Source organism: Sarcophilus harrisii, chromosome 4 (genome assembly GCF_902635505.1).
Source record: "Sarcophilus harrisii chromosome 4, mSarHar1.11, whole genome shotgun sequence".
Lineage (NCBI taxonomy): Eukaryota > Metazoa > Chordata > Mammalia > Dasyuromorphia > Dasyuridae > Sarcophilus > Sarcophilus harrisii.
In genome coordinates, this window is record NC_045429.1 from 132319902 (window position 1) to 132340903 (window position 21002).

The 21002-nt window shown below is 33.2% G+C and overlaps 1 protein-coding gene across 6 annotated transcripts in view; it reads left to right on the plus strand.

Annotated features, from left to right (window-relative positions):
• The window catches only part of RSPH3 (radial spoke head 3), a 122110-nt gene that overhangs the window by 58172 nt on the left and 42936 nt on the right, over window positions 1-21002 (plus strand). For all 6 annotated transcript variants that reach the window (XR_004229392.1, XR_004229393.1, XM_023503311.2 and 3 more), the window contains 3 exons: window positions 152-314; window positions 4705-4791; window positions 9208-9509. Coding sequence is in view for 4 of the 6 variants with exons in the window: in XM_023503311.2 (XP_023359079.2) it covers window positions 152-314; window positions 4705-4791; window positions 9208-9476 (519 nt within the window). In the remaining 2 variants the exon portion in view is untranslated. The remainder of the gene's footprint in view (window positions 1-151; window positions 315-4704; window positions 4792-9207; window positions 9510-21002) is intronic.

Consider the following 21002-nt stretch of genomic DNA (forward strand, 5'->3'; position numbering starts at 1 on the left):
GGCTACAATAACTTCAGTGCATTTTCTTCATTGAGTTCTATATTTGGAGCAGCAATACAAGAGAATAAATTACATGATAGTCTTATTATTGTTCCTTAGAAATACTACATAAACATGACTTTTCATCATCTTTATTTTTTTTTTTTGGCAGGAACATCGCAGACAGCAACAACTAGAAGTACTACATAAACAGAATGAGACTTCAAAGAAAATTGCAGCTCGAGCATATGCTAAGATGTACCTGGCTGACCTCCTTCCCTCTGTCTTTAGTAATCTCAGGGATAAGGGTTACTTCTATGATCCTGTAGAAAGAGGTTTGTGGCAATTCTTTGTTTTGATATGTTAACTCCCAAATAGCACTAATTTTCAGTAATATTCTGTAATAATTTGCATATAGTACTTTGGTATAACAAAGAATTTTAATATCCTTTTCATTTTGAAAAAAAAAAAAAAAGGATTGTTTTAACTAAGTATTCTGGTCTCCAGGCTAACATGTCCCCTGTTAACATGTCCCCTGTTTCTTTAATGATATGGAATGATATTAAGTTCCTTCACCATTCTTGTTGTTTCCCTCTTAACTGCCCCCAGCTTATCAATGACTTTCAAAAAAATAGGTTACCTAGCTAAAAGTCAAAATTTCAGATGTCTTGTGATCAGGGTAGGAAGACAATAATTTCCCTAGTATTGTACCCTATACCTCTCTCAATACAGACTTTTTATCTACCATCTCATACTGGCTTATAGAGCCAGTTACAACTCCAGATCTTTTATAGACTAATCTGTAGTTGTGTTTCCCTGTACTTGGAAAATAGTAAGTTTTCATTTATCCATATTGAATTTCATCTTAATAAATTTTGTTCACTTTTCTAGCCTGTCAAGGTCTTTGTTAATCCTTATGCTATCATCCACTGAATTAATTATTCCTCTCAATTTTGACTCATCTACAAATATATAAAAATGTGAAGGGTAGTGTGATGGTAGGAAATTACTAGTCAATTTAATTGGAACATAAAATGTGTCAAGGGAAATAATGTGAAAAAAGCCAGTAATACACATGGATGACAATCCATGAAGGCCTTTAAATGGTACCTTACAAAGTTTATATTTTATCCTGGAGAGCATTGCGACTCTAAAGTATATTCAGTAGGACAGGGAAATAACCAGACTTGGACTTTTAAAAAGATTTTAACTGTTGAATGAGGACAAGATTACAAAGACAGTAGAGTCTAGAGAAAGACAAAGATTTAACAGAAAGGTTATAGGGATCTTTATGAACTAAAGTGGAAAAAAAAAAAGAAGGATACAAAAGATGTGATGGAAATAGAATTGACAGGACATGGCAACTAATTGTATATAGAAGATGAGAAAGAGGAGGGAAGAGTAAAATGTGACTTATCTCAAATAAAAAGAAGACTAAGAATATTCACTTGAGAAACACTTCCGCATTAACCTATCCATAGATGAGACAGAAGGAGAGAGCTTAAGGAAAATGGAAAATAAAGGAAAAGTGATACAATAAAGGAAGAGTGATGCTATGAAGCTAAGAGAGGAGAGAATATCGAGTTTTGAAGTGATGAAATGACAAACAGCTGCTCAGAGAGGATGATTGCTGAAACTATTAGATTTGATAATGATGCAGTTATTACTGATATACAAAAATAGTTTCAATACAGGGTTTGAGTGTCAAAGCCCAAGTACAAGGGATTGAAGAGGCAGGGGATATGAATTCTGGTTCTATCATCTGTTATTAGCTATTCCTCTCAGCCTTGGGTTTTTCAGTTCATCTTTAATTGACTTAAATTACAGGGGTCCTCAAACTATGGCCCTTGGGCCAGATGCGGCAACTGAGGATGTTTATCCCCCTCACCCAGGGCTATGAAGTTTCTTTCTTTCTTTATTTTTTTTTGAAGTTTCTTTATTTAAAGGCCCACAAAACAAAGCTTTTGTTTTTACTCTAGCCCGGCCCTCCAGTAGTCTGAGGGACAGTGAACTGGTCCCTTATTTAAAAAGTTTGACAACCCCTGACTTAAAAGATTGAACCAGACAGGAAAAATACAAGAACCTTGAAGACCAAAGATGGGTATAATTCAGGATATCCTATTTAGGAAAGAAACATTTGGCTACTTTTTGATTAGTTCCTTAAGTCTTCTGGGTTTTGTTTTTGTTTTTTATTGTGGAAGAGACCTTAAGTTTGCCCTCCCCTCTGATTTTACATATGAGAAAAATAAAGATGCATTTGAGTCAGCGATTTCCTCAAGGTATCATTCATCTGGTCTGTCCATTGCTGGGACTAGAGCCCAAGTCCTTTCATTCTTGCCATGGTGCTCTCTACTGAAGCACACTCCTTTCAGTCTATAAAACTATTTATTAGCCTATAAAAAACTTGTCATTTTTTTTTTACAAAATACTTGTCATCTAGGAAATGCCAAGGCAGAGGACTGGAAGAATACAATAAATCCTCAATTAACTTCATCAGAATTAGCTAGATTCTTCTCCCACTCCCTCACATATATATTGCATATATATTGGGAAAATTCCTTTTCCATGTGCTTTAAAGAACTAGAGAGATATGGATATTTGTCCTTCTGTCCCAAGACAACAGAGTTGTTCAGTGTTCTCTTTGTGGTCAACTCTTTTTTTATTATTGTGTTAGTTTTTTACTACTACTGCTGCTGCTTATTTCAGACATGGCTGCCAGTATTTCTAACCTTAAATGTTTTCTTCCTCTTCTCTCTACTTTTCCTTTTTTCTTTTGTTAATTCTCCCATATTTCTCAACTTTCGGGGAAAAGACTAGCAAAAGCTTTCTTTCTAATTGGTGAGTTTAGCATTTATACCATTTATGAGATGTAAGATAGAATCTTTTGGTCTTCAATTCTTTGATGATTTCTTTATCGGCTCTTCAGTATCTACTTTGCTACCAAAATTTCCTTCCCTTCCCTCCCCCCACTTCCCAATGCCAACTTCCACTGCCTATGACCTATTTCAAGATTTAGAGCTGTTTTAAGCACTTGAGAGTGCTAGAAGACTGATCTTCTTAAGAGTTCAGGTTTTATGTGATTAAAAAGCTTTTAACTGAAACAGATTTCTTATCTATATAAATTCTTCCTTGCCAAGCCCTCTGGTGTTCTGGTGTTCATTCATAAAAGTATAGGAAATTACATCAGTGGCATAGACCTGTAAGGAATACTTCCTCCTTGCCTTTTTACTAAGTCAGGTCCTAACTCCAGAACCAGTTAGCTAGATGATCAAAGCCAAGGCATTTAATATCTTTGGGCCTATTTCCTCATCTATAAAATAGGAGAGGGCTGATGGTCTGGCTCTGCCATTCTATGATTTTGTGACCTAGTTTTAAAACAAAAGTCAATTGATTATTGACTGTTTTAATATTGCTCTTTTTCCATACATCTGTGTCTCTCTCTTTTTTTTTTAACCTCCACTTTCAGATCTAGGTCAGGAGGCTAGTTAGATAGGTACCACATGTACTTAGAGCTCAGAAAAACTACCCTTTCAGTCTAGTATGGACAATGACAAATAAGTCTAAAAAAAATTATATTCTTTCATTGTCATCTTTTCCTGATTCATTTGTGTTTAACATAACTGAATTTTAATTAGTAGCTTTGCATATTAGACTGACAGGGCTAAGAGAGTAAAAGCATCATGATTTCTTAGTAAAAATAGATACACCAAAAAATCATAGGACAGGTTTTTGTATGACTTCTAGTTCATGTTTGTTACCCTTCTTGGAAAATTAGCTCTACTATTCTGTTGTTGTTAGTTTTGTTTTTGTTTAACCATACTTTGTATAAAGCTCTTTTGAGTGAAATAAGGGGTGGGAAATTTCTGGGAAATAACAGGTTATTTTGTTGTTGTTGTTGTTTGCTTTTTAAGAATCAACAAAAAAACACTTTAGGCATAAATATGGTAACGAAAATTTTTTAATGGTCTTTCTTTGTGTCTGTTTATTTATCTATAAAGTAAGAATAGGATAGTTCAGTATAGATTGAATACCAGACCTGGAGTCAAGAAAACCTAAATTCAAATCTGGCCTCAGGTACTTTCTAGATGTGTGACCCTGGGCAAGCCACTTAATCCTTTTTGCCTCAGTTTCTTCATCTGGAAAATGAGCTGGAAAAGGAAATAGCAAACCATTCTAGTATCTTTGCCAAGAAAACCCCAAATGATCAAAAAGAATCAAACACAACTGAAAAACAACTAAACAACAACAACAACAAAGAGTGTCAAGCTGGATCCGGGATTTCTTAACCAAGGGTGCATTAACATCCCATGAACATAGATAGGAAAATATTTTAATAGCTGTTTTTTAAACATAGTTTATTTCCTTTGTAATCTTGTTATTCTGAAGAAATGTTATTTTGAGAAAAGGTCTATAAGCTTTAAAAAAAAAAAAAACACCCTCCTATTAGATGTCTGTTAAAAATCCCTGATAGTTTTAATCTGTATTCTTTAAGTCTCATTTCATATTTGAGAAAATTTATATAAGAAGGAAAAAAAAACAAGTGATTAGCTCCTTCACTTATAAAACAGAAAGTATTTATATTATCTCTAGTTGCTTAACCTTACAATCTAAAGGAAATTTCTATTATTGTAGTATATACTCATATATGAGAAAAAACACAATTTCCTTTTTTCTAGGAATGATTTTTAAAATTTCATTTTTAGAATTTTTTTTCTTATTTTATAGATATTGAAGTTGGATTCCTACCATGGTTGATGCATGAAGTAGATAAGACAATAGAATACAACATGCTGGGGAGAATAGTACTTGACAGTAAGTTATGTTTTTTATGCTTTCATTAAGTCCTTTTCAGAATGACACTACTATCAATTGGTTTTGCTTCAACTGTAATTTTTATATTGTAAGGATAAGATCAACTTATATCAATCAGCTAGTATTTAAGTACTTACTAGGTACCACACTTTGGACTTAAGTGATGGAGATACACAGAAAATGTAAAAATGGTCTCTGCTCTCGAAGAGCTTACAATCCAACAGAGATCATAGTTCAAATAATGTGCGTGTGTATACACACACACCCTTATACTACATACAAAGGAAGAATTAACTTATGGAGTGAGAGCCAGTTGAGATATTAGATAAGAAGATGGTCCAAGTTCTGATGGATCAGGCCATCCTCAGCAACGAGATCAACCAAATTATTTCTAATGGAGCAGTAATGAACTGAACTAGCTATACCCAGAAAAAGAACTCTGGGAGATGACTAAAAACCATTACATTGAATTCCCAATCCCTATATTTACACACATGCATTTTTGATTTCCTTCACAAGCTAATTGTATAATAATTCAGAGTCTGATTCTTTTTGTACAGCAAAATAATGTTTTGGTCATGTATACTTATTGTGTATCTAAGTTATATTTTAATATATTTAACATCTACTGGTCATCCTGCCATTTAGGGGAGGGGGTGGGGGGGGTAAGAGGTGAAAAATTGGAACAAGAGGTTTGGCAATTGTTAATGCTGTAAAGTTACCCATGTATATATCCTGTAAATAAAAGGCTATTAAAATAAAAAAAAAATAAAATAAAAAAAAAATAAAGTTTTCATACAGAAACAAAAAAAAAAAAAAAAAAAGAAGATGGTCCAGAGGCAATCAGGCAGGATGTATGGGGAGTGATGGTTTGAAAAATGGCTGTAATATAAAAAGCAAAAATCATCAAGAAAAAATTTGTAAGAAAAAATTTAATAAAGCTAATAAAAATAATCTAACAAAATACATGATATGGCATTCTTAACTAGATCATACCAATATATAAGAAATGATGGTCCTATATAAGTTAAATTACAGATTTAATATTATTCAATCAAACCAAGGCGGGGGGGGTGGTGTGGTATTTTATAAAGCAAGATATAAAACAAGTCATTTGAAAGAGTAAAAGAGGAATAATGAAAAAAGTTCAAATAAAAGAAAAATAATACTACTGGATCTGAAATTATACTATGTAGCTATAATTATCAAACCTATTAGGTTATACTATGTAGCTATAATTATCAAACCTATTAGGTATGGATTAAAAAAAATAGAAGAGTAAGTCAGTAGGATAGACCAGATAAGGATAAATAAAAATGGTTAAACTCAAAAACCTGGTGTTGAACCCAGTTCAATATAACCTGGAAATTATCCATAAATTACCTGGAAATGTTTTCCTTTTTGACAATAATTTACAGGGAAAATTGGAAAGTATTTTGTCAAAAATTAGGTTTGTACCAGATATCACAGTAAGTTCAAAATGAATATGTAACCTGAATATTAAAGGTTATGCCATAAAAATGTAGTGGAAACCAGATCATCTACTCATCACAGATTTGGCGAGGAAGAATATTCTTAGCAATAGATGGAAGTAATCATAAATAAAAGATATATTTAGGGAATTTTAAAGATAAATAATTTTGATTCCATGAAATTTAAAAGCTTTTGCATTAACAAAATCTAGACAGCTAGGATAAGAAGAGAAGTAATTGACTAGGGGAAATTTTTGAGCAAATTTTTGCATCAAATATCTTCAATGAGAATCTAATGGCCAAGAAATATAGAAGCTTATAAAATCAAAAGCCATTCTCATATGAATAAATGGTTAAAAAAAAAGAGAACAAAATAATTTTGAAGAAAAGAACTGTGGATATGTGCTTACCCAAATTGTTCACCACTGTGATAGAAGATACCCAGCACAGAGCTCAAATCAAAAAGAGGGATCCTTATAGATGGTGAAAGTCCCTCCAGTGCTTCAGTTTGTGGACCACATTGCACTGTTTGGATTGAGCCTGAAACAGTATTATAGAACCTCCTAAATGAATATTTGGCTTAACCATTTGTTAGAATCCTAGTGTTAACTCAATGGAATTGATAAGATGCTTATTGGTTCACACATTAGAATTAGAGCAAATCCTTGCAAGGTGTTAAGTCACTAGTATTGATAGAAACAATGCTTAAATTAACACCTTACATTAGAGCTCACACCTTTGAGAGTTCACACATTAGCTCACACATTGGAGTTCACAAGTTTGGGGGATTCACAAGTCAGAAACCCACAATCCCACTCTCTCAGAGGAGGAGTCAATCTTTGGGTTCACACCTTTAAGAGATCATATATATGAAGCTCTTAGAGCTTCAGTCAGTCAGTCAGTTGAAAAGATTGAGAGGGGAGCTTCAGTTGGAGATCGAGAAGCCATCAGTTGGAGTTAAGGGAGAGACAGAAGCAAAGGACTAGCAACAAGTGCTCTCGCAACCAAGAAAGGAGATAGGTCTCTAAGAAAACTAACCAGGCAATTTTGGAGGAAGCAATAAAAGATCTAAACTTTTTAACATCTGGCTGCATTTGAAGTGATTATTGATTGGAACTGAAACTAAGGTTGCCTCTAGAAAACCTCCCCAAGAAACCTGCTCCCAGAGAGAACCATTTTATATTTATACAAAAGAACACCACAATCATTCACATTAAAAAAAAAAAAAAAAAAAAAAACCTTGAGTAGATTAAGAATGTCTGTTTTCCAAACATATGTGATTATATGAACAACCCACACATGGTAAGTCATCCATCAGTACAATAAATCTTGGATGGGTCTAGAGGTAAGCAAATAAAAAAGAATCAACAGAATTATTTTTGGGAAATTATAGAGTTCTTATAACCTTCCCAACCTGTGCATCATAACAAATGCCTGTGCTTTTAATATGGCTGTTGTTCCGATATTTTTATGTCAGCTAAGTAATAGGTTGTTATATAGTCTTTGAAGAAGTGAAGTGGATGCATACCTCCCTCCACACAGAAGAGAGCAGCAAAATTGTGAGAGCAGGCTATTGTCACTAGTGCTTTTACTTTGTTTTCCTTTGTTACAAGGGGGGAAGAGTTCACTAAATATAACTGGAAATCCAGAAAATGACTATAATATAATACAAGAAGAGACAAGGAGAAAAGGGGAGCAGCAGATACAAACCTAAATCTCATTCGAACTGGTCAAAGAAGGGAAGAACACACTCTCTCTCTCTTTCTCTCTCTCTCTCTCTCTCTCATACACACACACTCTCACACATTCCTCTCCATAAATAAAGGGAAGGATAGAGGGAGATAGTAGTCCTAAGCAAAATAAATTCATAATTTCCTCTAGAAAAAAATAGATTCATCTTAATAAAATTCAATATTATATTTAGGTCCAAACACTTTTATATATAATTGCTTATGGTCTCTGAGGTCCCTTCTAGGTAAAATTCTATGATCTTATTGATGAGGTATAGGAGTACAGAAGCCCTGAATCCCTCAGAAGAATATTTTGGTTTGGGACTAGTGTCGTAAGTTGCCTCAAAAGAATTTATAGGTTTAGACCATTTTCCAAATCAAAGAGGCAAAGATTTTATTACACTGTTGTCAGAAGCTAAGGTTCAAAAGAGAGTTTAGCAGTTAACAGGGAAAGAGACACCATAACAAAGGGAAGAGACTATAAGGCAGGCAGAATTCCTGAAGAACTAGCTACTATGACTGTAAAGTTTCTAAAGAACTTACCATTGTGATGCTTAGTAAGTAGGCTAAATTCCTAAAAATGAGTTAACGGGTAATTATGCCAGTGGCAGACTAATTTCTCACAAAGGAGTTAACAGAAAAAGTAGGGTAGAAGTAGATTCTTTAATAGGAGAAAATAATAACCTTGGAGGTTGACATCTATAGCTTGGCCTTCTGATTGGATACAATGACTGTGGGGTCATGATAATTTTGTCAGTGCAAGGAATTTGACAAGAAATTCAATCAGTACCTACTGCAATCAAGGCACACTTAAGGAGAAGATAATCCTGTCAATGCCCTTCCCTGATTGCTACAGAAGAGAGCAGTTTGGCCTCCTGGTTTTTTTACAGTAAATTCAAGAAAAGGCCTAGTTAAAGGCAAGAAATAATGACTCTTCCTTTGGTCCATATAGACATTGGGTTGCGAGCAGGTACATGGTCTTTTAAGCCTGAGGTCTTATTCACCCCACAATTATGATTTAGATTAGTTAGGGCCTCTGGTAAGAAATGCTGTTTTTATTTAAAATTCTTATGATAGACTTTTTAATAAAAGAGTAAAGTGCATCGAAATTGGAGGAGAGAGGTACTGGTAAACTTTTTGTTTATTAATATTGAAAATGCAAAATTGTAGTTGTGTCTACTTATAGTATTTTTCATCCATATTTTTCTTTGTAGTGTTGATTCGTGAAGTGGTTGAAACTAGGTTGAATATGTTTGAACAACTTGGAGCTAAACAGTCAGAGGTTTTACCTGATGAGAATGACAAAGAAAGGGAAGAATCATTGACAACAGGAGCTGAACAATTCATAGAGGGTTCACAACGGAGTTCACAACGGGATTCACAATGGGATTCACAAGGGGGTTCATTAAGATATGATTCTTTGGATTCAGCATTTACCAATCAAAGGGAATCCTTTGAGAGAGGTGCATCTTTTGATCCATGAAACCAAGTGACAGCCAAACCATCAAATAATCAGGTAAGGTCATCTAGTGTTTCTCTTCCCCTAAATTAATAGAAGTTATGTTCCATTACGTTAGTGTTTTCTTACCTTAAAATTGAGCAGACTGTCTCATTTTCAGGATGCCAATATAATTTGGAAGAGTCCTAAGAGACTATCTACTACACTACATTTTTAAGCAATCTCTTTTATAAATTTAAATGCTTCAGATACAGAATAGTATGAACTGTATTTTTTCCCAAAATAGGTCCTTTTAACTGATAAATGCAAAAAAATCATTACAAATGCTTTTTGTTGGACATTTAGTAGATACTTTATTATATTGACATAGATACATGGTGTACCAACCAAATATTTCAACATTATCCATCCTGTGGATTAAGGCATGGAAATTCAGTGAAAGAAATTTAACTTTCCAGTTACATAATATAGTTTCTTGCTACGTAGTATAGTTTACTTCTACATGAGAATGCATGCATGTGATATAAGAGCTCTTCATATAGGGATCCTGAGAGCTATTAGACAAATGACATGAGGTTTAAGGGAAGCAATAACATGTGGATTCAGAAAATTCACTTTTGACTTTTCTTCTCTGGCCTTAACTTCTCTAGAAACTGTGCCTCTAGAAACCACCTCATATTAAAAGCCTTAGAAAAAATCATCCTTAGAACAAAGTTAATTTCAAGAGATAGCTGAAGTGTTCTGATAACTTCCACATCTCCCAAAGAAAATTACTATAATGTGGTAGTGATCGATGAATGTGCTTAAATGATCTTTTCCTAGAAATACTAATTTGCTTTATATATATATATTTATAGAGAGTCCCTTTAACCTATCTGCTAATTTCAAAGTAGTATACAAATTATCAACCCATTTATCTTTCCAATTCCTTTGTAACTGAGTAATCAACAAGCATTTATTAAGCACTTATTATGTGTTGTTAGGCACTGTAAAAAGGACTTAAAGGGCAAAGCATAAAACAGCCTTTGCCTTCAAGGAGCTTATGTTGTAATGAGGAAGACAACACATGTAAATCAGAATATACAAGATAAATATGAAATAAATGAAAGGTGACACTATAGAAGCTGGAGGGGCCTGGAAAGGCTTCCTGGATGAAGTTACCACTTCCTTACCATAAAGGAGATGAGAGAATATGAAAGTTTGGGATAGTGAAGATTTCAGGCATGGGGATATCAAACAAAGCAAAAACACGGAGACAGATGATGGAATAGCAAGGAATGAGTGAGTAGGATGGGATAGATTGTAGTGTACATGAAGAGGCTGTAGAATGTAAGAAGTTCAAAAGGGCCAACTTAAGAGATTTAAATGCCAGACAAAAGGCAGTAAATAAAAGAGACAATAAGGAGCCACTGGAGTTTAACTAGACCTGTGCTTTAGGAAAAATCAATTTGGTACTTTGAATGAAATATGAATTGGATTTGGAAAAAAGACCAATAAAGGAGGCTATTATAATAGTTTAGGCAAGAGATAATGAAGGCTATAACTAGGGGACTGGCAGTATGAGTACAAAGAAAAAGACGTATAATGTTCTAGAGTAATAATGTTGTAATAATGTAATGTAATAATACGGCAGCCAACTAAATCTGTAGGGGAATGAGGGAAAGGATCCAAGGGTAAAATCAAGTTTTTTAATCTGAATAACCTTTGATACTAATAGGGAAGTTTTGTTTTTGTTTGTGTGTGTATGTATGTGTGTGAGAAAGGATGGGTTATATTAGACATATTGCATTTGAGATAACCACCAGCTAGTTGATGACATCGAAATTGGAACTTGGTACTAAATTAATTACTACCCAGTCCTTTATTTTTTTACTAGAAGTGGAAAAACTGAGATTTATAAAGTTATTAAAGAATTTAAAACAGAACTGAGACTCAACACCCAATAACCATTACTGGAATAGTTCTAATCACTTAAACTCTTAGTTTATTCCAAAATAATTGGCACTATGTCCATATGATTCACTTAAATGAGAGTCAGAAAAATTTGTAATTATAAAGGAAAATTAATGCCATCTTATTAAATAATCACTTCTATTATATCTACAAGTAAGTTCAGGCGCACATGGAAGAATTATAGATTAACATTTCTCAATAATTTTAGTCTTCTCTCACCCTAACCTAATCAGTGACTTTTCCTCTTTGCTTATCAGATAAAACACAAACTCCCTAGTTTTATTTTTTGGCTTTCCAAAATTTAATTTTCGCCTTCTTTATAACTTTATTCCATAACTCTCACAGCCAAATTAGAGTATTAGTTTATTCTCTAAACTCAAGATAAAATCTCCTATCTTTTCATATGCTCACTAATAATTTTCCATTCTCAGAAAGACTCAGTCCTTTGCCTTTCAGAGTCTTTTGACTTCAAGTTTTATTTAGGTACCTCTTCTGATTTCTTTCACCTGTTCATGCTCTCTTCTGCTCACTTAAGTTCACTGTATTATCTCCCCACCCAGATAGAAGCTACTTTAGAGCAAAAACTGGATATTATTTGTCTTCATGATCTCCATGCTCATCATAGTATAGATACATAATAGGCATTTAATAAATATTTGTTGAAATGAATTGAATCCCCTATTTATACATCTGACAGCTACCTTTGTTTAAACCAGATAGGTCAGATTTTTATAATCCTACAGATCATTTAGTTCATTTGAATTTATTTCCAAATAAAATATCATGTTAGGTTGAATTGAAGCAGAGTGAAATATTTATTTCATTCTAGTGAAAATTATGACTAAAACATAAGGAACATGTTATACAATAACAATCTTTTTCACTATCTACAGCCTAAAATCGATGTTTCTCATTATTGTCTTAATAACTTATGATCCTCCTGTTTTCTTCCTATATACATTTTGCTTATTAAAATTATCTTACCTATTTTCTTATTTATTAACAATAAACATTGATTTTCTTTATAATTAACTTTAAACTACTTTAATAAAGTTAATTAAAAGTTGACTTCTATGAACAATCAGCATTGGCATTGTCATAGAAGCCGAATGACGTTTATCGATAGTTACCACTAGATGTCAGTAAAACTCAGAAAAGTAAAATAAACTACCCTGTCATAGAATTCGTAGTATAATTTCAAAAAAGAGACATTGAGAAAAGGAAGTTTTCAAAATTCATCTTCCAAGGAAGCCAAACTCCATTAAAGTTTGTATTTTGCCACAGAGTTATTTGCCAACTTCAGTTTGTCACTAAGCAATACCAAACAATAGGAACCTGACCTATCCATTTCCTAAACTACTAAGCAGAATCATATCCTTAATTAGCCATAAACTCTTACCTTGTTCATAATCTGACAGGTAAATTTGATAAATTCTTCCATATTCTTCTAATTTATGTCATCCTTTATGTAATTATGCACCCATTTGGAATAAATTATGTACCCATTTGGAATTTTTCTTTGGTAAATGGCATGGGATATGTTGGCATATACAAAGTCTCTTCCATACTACTTTCCAGGTTTGCCAATGGTTTTTGTGAATAATGAATACATATACCAAGGTAGATGGTATAGCAGATAGAGCACCAGCCCTAGAGTCAGGAGGACCAGAATTCAAATCCAATCTCAGACACTTACTGAATGTAACCTTGACCAAGTCATTTAACATCAATTGCCTACAAAAAAAAAAATACACATCTAATTTGTTTTACTGATCAATCTCTTTATTTTTTACCTAGTACAAAATTATTTTGACAATTCCAATTTTATAGTATGATCTTGGGATTAGATCCCCTTCTCATATTTTTTATTGATTGTGTTCTAGTCCCTTATTTTATCTCTATGTGTTATCTTTCTGTCTCAAGTGTGTTTTTTCTGGTTTCTAATTCATTCTGTCTTCTTCCCTTTTATGGATAAGTTCATGCCATTTACATTTACAGTTATGACTACCCTCTTCTCTTATACTTTTCTTTCTTTCTTTTTTTTCCTATCTTCTCTTTAAGAAATTGTTCTATTTCTGACTAATCCCTCCTTTAAATCCTCTTTTTTATACCAGTTTTTTTCCCCCTTAATCCCTTTCCCACATGTTTCTCGGTTAGGTAAAATGTATTTCTGTACCCAACCCTGTATGTATTATTCTTTCTTTTGACCTTTATTCAACTTTATATAAGAATAAAAGGCAAGTATTACCCATTTTCCCACTCCTCTTGTATAGATTCCTACTTAGGCCCTTCTCCCATTTATATGAGAGAGTTTTCCCCATTTTTTCTCTCTCTTTCCCCTTCTTTTGTTCTTGACTTTTAGGTTTTATGTTAGCACTCCACACATGTCTGTTGGAAAAAGTGTACTGATGCTTTCCTAGTTCATTTTGGCTTTCAAGTTTCAGTGCCTCCAAAGTAGTGTGTCTGGGGAAAGTTCTGTTCATTGGCCTCCTGATATGAACTCTGCAAGTTCTTAATCCAGGTTTGAATCTGTTGGTTTATTCTTGGTTGGAACTTGCAGTAGACTGTTGGAGAACTCAAGTCATTGTTAACCCATTGAGAGAGGTCCTGCATTGTCATAGACTCTCATTTGGTCTAGAGTTCTGACTTGGTTATTCCACTGAAGGTTTGCACTCTGGACTAAAGTTAAAATTGAATCTAGGCTCTGTTCCTGGATTAGAAGTTTTTATTTTTCAATCTTACTAATCTCATATTTGATTTTCAGGATTTCCAATTTAGTGTTCAATTGGGGATTTTTCTAGTTTTTTTATATATATATTCCCAATTCATTATCTGTTCTTTTTCTATTTTGCTAATATAAGAATTTGGGGAAATATATTTTCCTTTCAGTTATGTTTCAGTTGCATTCCATAAATTTTGGTATGTTGTCTCATTCTTGTCATTCTCCTTAATGAAATTACTGTTTCTCTGATTTGTTCTTTGACTCACTTATTCTTTATGATTAGATTATGATTAGATTTAGTTTCCAATTGATTTTTAAACTATCTTTCTAGCATCTTTTGTTGAATGTAATTTTTATTACATTAAATATTTCTGTCTTTCTACATTTTGAAGTTTTTATGCCTTATTGCATGGTCAGTTTTTGTGAAGGTGCCATGCACTGCTAAGAAAAAGAAGATATATTCTGACATGGTTTGCCATTTCCTTCTGCAGTGCAGTAAGGCAAATAGAGGTAAAGGGACTTGTCCAGTGTCAATACAGTTGGTAAGTGTCTGCGACCAGGTTTGAACTCTGATCTTCTGCCCACAGGCCCAAATCTCTTATCCACTGAGCTACCGGCTGCCTCCATAAAAGAATTAATCTACATATGTGGATCTCTGAATTGGTCATCTGTATGTGAATGAGGTAGGGTAGAAAAGTAGGCAATGTGAAATGAATAATTTGAGGAAAGTAAGGTATGAGGGAATATTAGTTTGTATGTTGAAATACCTTAGTATGAAGGTAGGTATTGGGGAAGCAGGCACTGAACTCATTGAGGATAGAAGAAAAATCTTGGAGACCAGTAATCAAGCAGTTGCCAGAATTTTGATCCACTGAAACTCAAAGAGGCAAAAAGGTTCCTGAGTAATGGTGGGAGAGGGAGAGTCTAGAAGGATCTGTATAGCCCAAAGAATATTCTAGCTCCCCTCCTTTGGACCATTGAGTTAGAGGGAAATAAGTAAAGTGCAGCCAGTGCTGAAAAGAGAAGACAAGGAGACTTTTTATGAAAGAAAATCCAAGTCTCAGCAAGAGCCAGAAGATGGAAAATGTTGAAAAGAAAAAGATCCCAAATGAAAGCATAGATTCCCCCCGCCATTTGATTGTTTTGGCCTAAGGAGCAGGCACCCCAGCGAACACAGAAGAATTCATGGGTAGATTTGCTTTGGGATGTGGTGAGAAAGAAGAAGGGAAGAGAGATGATAATAAAGAACATGGTAGTGGAGGATGGGAAATGGTATTTGAGAGATGGCTGATGCTGTTTCACAATCACTGAGACTGAAAAAGATAACCAGGGAAGAACTTGTTCATCAGTATCTGTACAACTTTGACCTCGGGGTGGATTTTCAGGGTCCTACACAATTCAAGTGAGGGACTAAAGGAATGATGTTAACCTCCTTTCTCTAAAGAGGAGACCAGGCTGAAGGCAGTTGTTTCTCTTTTTCCATTGGAGGTAAGAGTACTCAATAGAATGCTGTTTCTCCTCTTCCATCAGAAGGCTGGAGAACAAGCAAGAAATGCAACCTCATGAAATGGCACTCTCTCTTCTTACTACAACACTAGGACCCTCATGCAATGGAAGGGTACCTCTCTTCTTTCCTCAGGAGCTGAAGATCAATCAGCTCCCAAGAAGCATGGTGTAACAACATGACACCCTTTCTCCTTACTACAGAAGCAGTTTGACAAGGATGATAAAAAGGAAAAACAATGAGTTATTGGAGCGGCTATTAGAAGTCAAGGGGGCACACTGATACACCATTGTGGATCCATGAATTGATCTAGCTGTTCTGCAAAGTGATGTGAAACTGTAACCGCGAAGACACTCAACTATGAATGTTGACCTGTACCACAAAAGGATCAAAGGAAGAGGGGAAAGGACCCAAAGGTATCACAGATACCTAAAGGTCTGTGAGGAGGGCAAGCTCCTAGAGAACAGGAATTCAATTAAGTCTAATTATACTTGTATAGTTCTTGTTGGTTTTGTGAGTAAAGCCACTATCTTTCCTTGTGCCTGGGAAGCAAGACTATCTAGTGACTACAGTGAACCTTAAAGCCAAAGGGGTTTGAATTCAAGTCCTGTTGTTTAGCATTTAACTAACAATGAACCATCTATTCCCCTTAAAATTATGAGAAAAATATTTTAAATTAAAATAGTATTCTGCCTATTTCTCTACATTTCCTTCTCTTGTCTATGTATTTTAAGAGATTTTTTTAATATTTTTAAAGCAAAACTATACTTTTTACACATTTCCTTTTGTTACATATGTAGGCTTATTGTGGGCAGTCAGCAAATTTTTTAATTTGTTAGAAAATGCCATATACAAAGATATTATATCAAAAATTCTCAAAGAATAAAAATAAATTCAAATAACTAGCATACATGACAAAGTAGAGTGATCATTTCTTTTCAAACAGTAGATGAACCATATCATATTTTCCTCTAGTGAGTTCACTGAAGGTATACTGGCAAAATTCCCACATTCCAATTATAATAATTTTGAGGCTCAACTGATCAAAAAGTAAAGTAAATGATGGTTTTCTAGGGTACTGATCATGTCCTGTTTCTAGCGAATAGATTGGATGAAATCTCACAAAGAACTCTTAGATTATAGAGATGATAGGATTGAAAGAAACCTATATTTCAGGTAAAACCATGTCTTAATCATCTCCAATAGATTAGAATGTAAGGCATGATTATTGGTTTGTGTTGGGAATTAAGGTTAAACATCTGTTTTCTTCCTTTTAACTTTATTTAAAGCTTCTTGAACTTCTAATAAGTATTACCTTTTAACAATCATAGTCTTTAGGAAGTTATTTAACATTTTGAATCTGTATTACTTTTTTTCTTAATACTTTTTGAAATGCTTACATTACCCTATTTCATTCGATCCTGACAAATTGATCAGTACCATATATGTACAATATCTGTCATATAAACTATATCACCGTGTGTGTGTGTGTGTGTGTGTGTGTGTGTGTGTGTGTATCTGTGTATAAAACTCATGTGGCAGATAAGGAAACTAAGGCATAAAATAGTTAAAGATACTGTTATTTTGACTAAAAACTCATCAGGACTGGGAATATAACTAACCTTCTAAATCATAATGCAGTATTCTTTCTTTGTTGAATCTATTGATCTTATTCATATATTGGTGTAAGTTGCAGGTCATCTATATCTTCCTTATCCTGTGGAGCTCTTATCTGCAGTCATTCATGTATCCCGGCAGATTCACCCAACCATGCTAGAGGCCTTTCTTTAGGTTGCTACATTTTGTGGATACTAGTAATAGATTCTAGCTGTTCATCTGTTACCCTTGTTCTCAAACTTGACCAGTTCAGCTCCTTTTTTGATCATATAATTGTCATTATATTCTACTATGCATCACTCTTAAAATACAATTCTTTTATTTCTTTTTTGCTACAATATGACTAAGAGGCAGGACACGTTGAAAAAAATGTTGAACATGTGAGGTTCTTAACTTTTTTTTAAAGTCCTTTTGTTATCTAGTGAAGCCTATGAATCTCTCCTCAAAATAATTCATTGATTCAAAATACATAAAATTACAAAGGAAATCAGTTGAAATACAGTTGAAAAATTGTACTCAAATAGTTATAAAAATACCTTTTTAAATTCACTGATGCACCAAGTTAAGTTTTAAGTTCCTTATATAAGCTACAAAACAACAACAACAAAAAAAAGATAGTTGCAAACCTGATTTTCTGGTTAAATTAGGGAAAATAAAGCATAATTTAAAAATCTAAACTAATTATGTAATTGCAATTTAAATCTCAGATTTTTAGAATATGTGTTAAACAGAAGCAAAATAGACCAGAGTTTTGTATTTTTTCTCCCCTATCCAGAGTTGATATCTTCACTAATTAAGAGTTTACTATGTGTATATATATATATATATATATATATATATATATATATGTATGTATGAATGTATGTAGATACATAACATGATATACCTATGTGTATGTAGAAGGGTAATAAGACCTTTAGGAAATAAAAAAGAATAAAAAACAAATTTTTCTCTATAGCAACATATAGTATTTGAAGAAACATAATGTTCGGATTCCTGAAAAGTTAAACAAAAACATTAAGTGCCAAAACCATAGTACAGAAACAAAAGCAAAGGCTTATCACTTAGAGAATGACTGAAAAAAACTGATACATGAAAATGGAATATTTTGCCTAGAAAGAAATTATCAGGAGCATGTAAAGAAGCATGGAAGAAATATTTGTGTTAGAACTTATTATATGTAGCATATAATTTATAATAATTAATATATGATGTTAGCTATAAGATTCAGAGTGAATAAACAGAAAAAAAATATTGTCTATAGGACAGTCACTAAAACTTTCTAAATTAAAGGATCTCTAAAAGGAAACTGAACTTTGACTAACTGAAAAACTCTGAAGGTCTTAGAAAGAAAATAATGAGAACAAAGAGGCAGGAGAGTACTTGTGATAGAATATTTATATGGATCTGAAGAAACTGAGGCCCAGGGAAGTGAAATGACTTGAACGACGCCACCTAAGCAATAAGTGGCAGTGCCAGGATTCAGACTTAAGTCCTCCAACTTCTAGGCCAACACTTTTCACCTGCATTCTGTTGCCTAGTATCATCTTCACAGTTAATTCCTGGGGCTTATCATCTAATCAAGTTCCATGAACAATTTATGTAAATTATTAAGTGATCAAAATGTTGACAGTCTTCACTTTTATTATGTAAGTAAAAATCACACTTGATTTAAAAGCATATAAACAGGATGTTTCTAAAAACATTTTAAGTATTTAAGTAGCCTAGATATTTTATTTTATTTTTATTGATGGTTTTTGTTTTTACATTGCATCTATTTCCAAATATATTGATTCCCCCATCCCCTTCTCTCAGGGAACCATCCTTTGAAACAAAGATTTTAAAAGGGGGCATGGGGGAAGCCATTCAGCAAAATTAAGCAACACATCCATGATATCTGAAAATATCAGTTTTCCCCACCTTTAATCCTTTTCAGGATTGTCTTTTCCTTTTCAGTGCATTGTCTCAAATCTCCTTGAAGGCCAGATTTTGTCATTATAATTATACAACATTCTATTTCTTTTTTTTTTCATTTATTTACATTGTTTATAACCATTATGTATATATTGTCTTAATTCTGCTTATTTCACTGTATATCACTTCATGTCAGACTTCCTATGCTTCTCTGAATTCTTCATGTTGGTCCTTTTACATCTGAGTTTCACAATTATTTTAATTAGGACCCACTTTGCTTCCAGGTCTTGCTACCACAAAAAGTGTTGCTAAGATTTTTTTTTGGCATATATGGGATTTATCTTTATGTTACTGACTACCTTGGGTCATGTCTAGTAGTAGACTTTTTATACTGAAGGGTATGAACATTTTGATCACCATTTTTAAAAAAGTATATTCCAAATTGCTTTCCAAAATGGTTGAAAATTCCATAAGCCCTCCAACATTGTCTATTTTCATTTTTGTCATCTTTGCAAATTTGTTAGATGTAAGGTGAAACCTCAAGATTTGTTTTGATTTGTTTTTTATTATTAGTGGTTTGTTCTCAATTCTCTTTATATAATGGATGTCAGACGTCAGAAAAATGCAAAGATTTTTTTTCTATCAGCTTTTATTCATCTTATATTACTATTATTTTTCAAAATACATGCAAAGATAAAACCTTATATTCCAATTTTTCTCCTTATCTCTCCCCTTTTCTAGATAGCATTTTATCCAATATAGAACATGTGTAATTCTTCTAAACATATTTTCACATTATCATGCATCAGCTTTTATTCTAATACCATCTGCATTGATTTAGTTCTTGTAAAACCTCTTCAATTCTTTTATAATCAAAATGATCAGTTCTCTCTTTTATGCTCTCCTCTAGACTGGGGAACTTGGTTATTTTTAAAAATATCTTTATCATATAAAATTTTGATGAAAACTGCATTTCAAACTTTAAAATATTAAATCATTCTAAATTAGCTTAATGAGGGCCCAAAAGGACAACACTAAAATTTTAAACAGAATCTGTCTACACTTGAACGTGTGAGGTTTTCTCCTCTAATTTAAATTGATACTTTTAGTCAAAATTCACAATAAGTTTGGGATTTTATATTTATTTACCTCTTAGATAAAATATCTGTCCTCATTTTAAGTCATTGGAGATGTGATCCAATAGCAATTATGAGCATAATTCCTCATTTTAAGTCATTGGAGATGTAATCCAATCAATATAAATTATAAGGATAATTGCTGAGTTTTGCCTTTTTTTATTTTGCATACATGATGCTCCACTTTGGGATCCATTAACCATTTTAGTAATAATTTAGGTACAGAACTAGTCCAACACTCCTGGTCGTGTCTCTCTACACAGTATATATGAGTTCCAGGGAACCATAGTACATAAAGAAGTACAGCTGCACTTCAGGTCTGTGAAGCTGTTAATTGCTCTCTTAATCAAATAGTGACCCTTTACCAAGCTACTCTTTGTAATTTTGTTTCTAAAATTAAAATTAAAAAAGCAAGAAAACCATCAAATATTTTTACTGGGTTCAAAAAAATGTAATTTACTAAATCATTTAAAGAGGTATGAACATGCATAAACTGATATTCTCTGCATGATATAGAGAAGATGGATATGCAATCTGGTATAATGAGGCAAACAGAACCAATTAAAAATATGCACAGTGACTCAAAATTTGAAAGTATTAACTACAAAGCAAACAGGAATATTTCAAAATTACAGAGAATAAGTATGACTCCAAGTATGATACGAGAAGACACCTCCAACTGGGGTATCCTGGAGCCAGCAGAC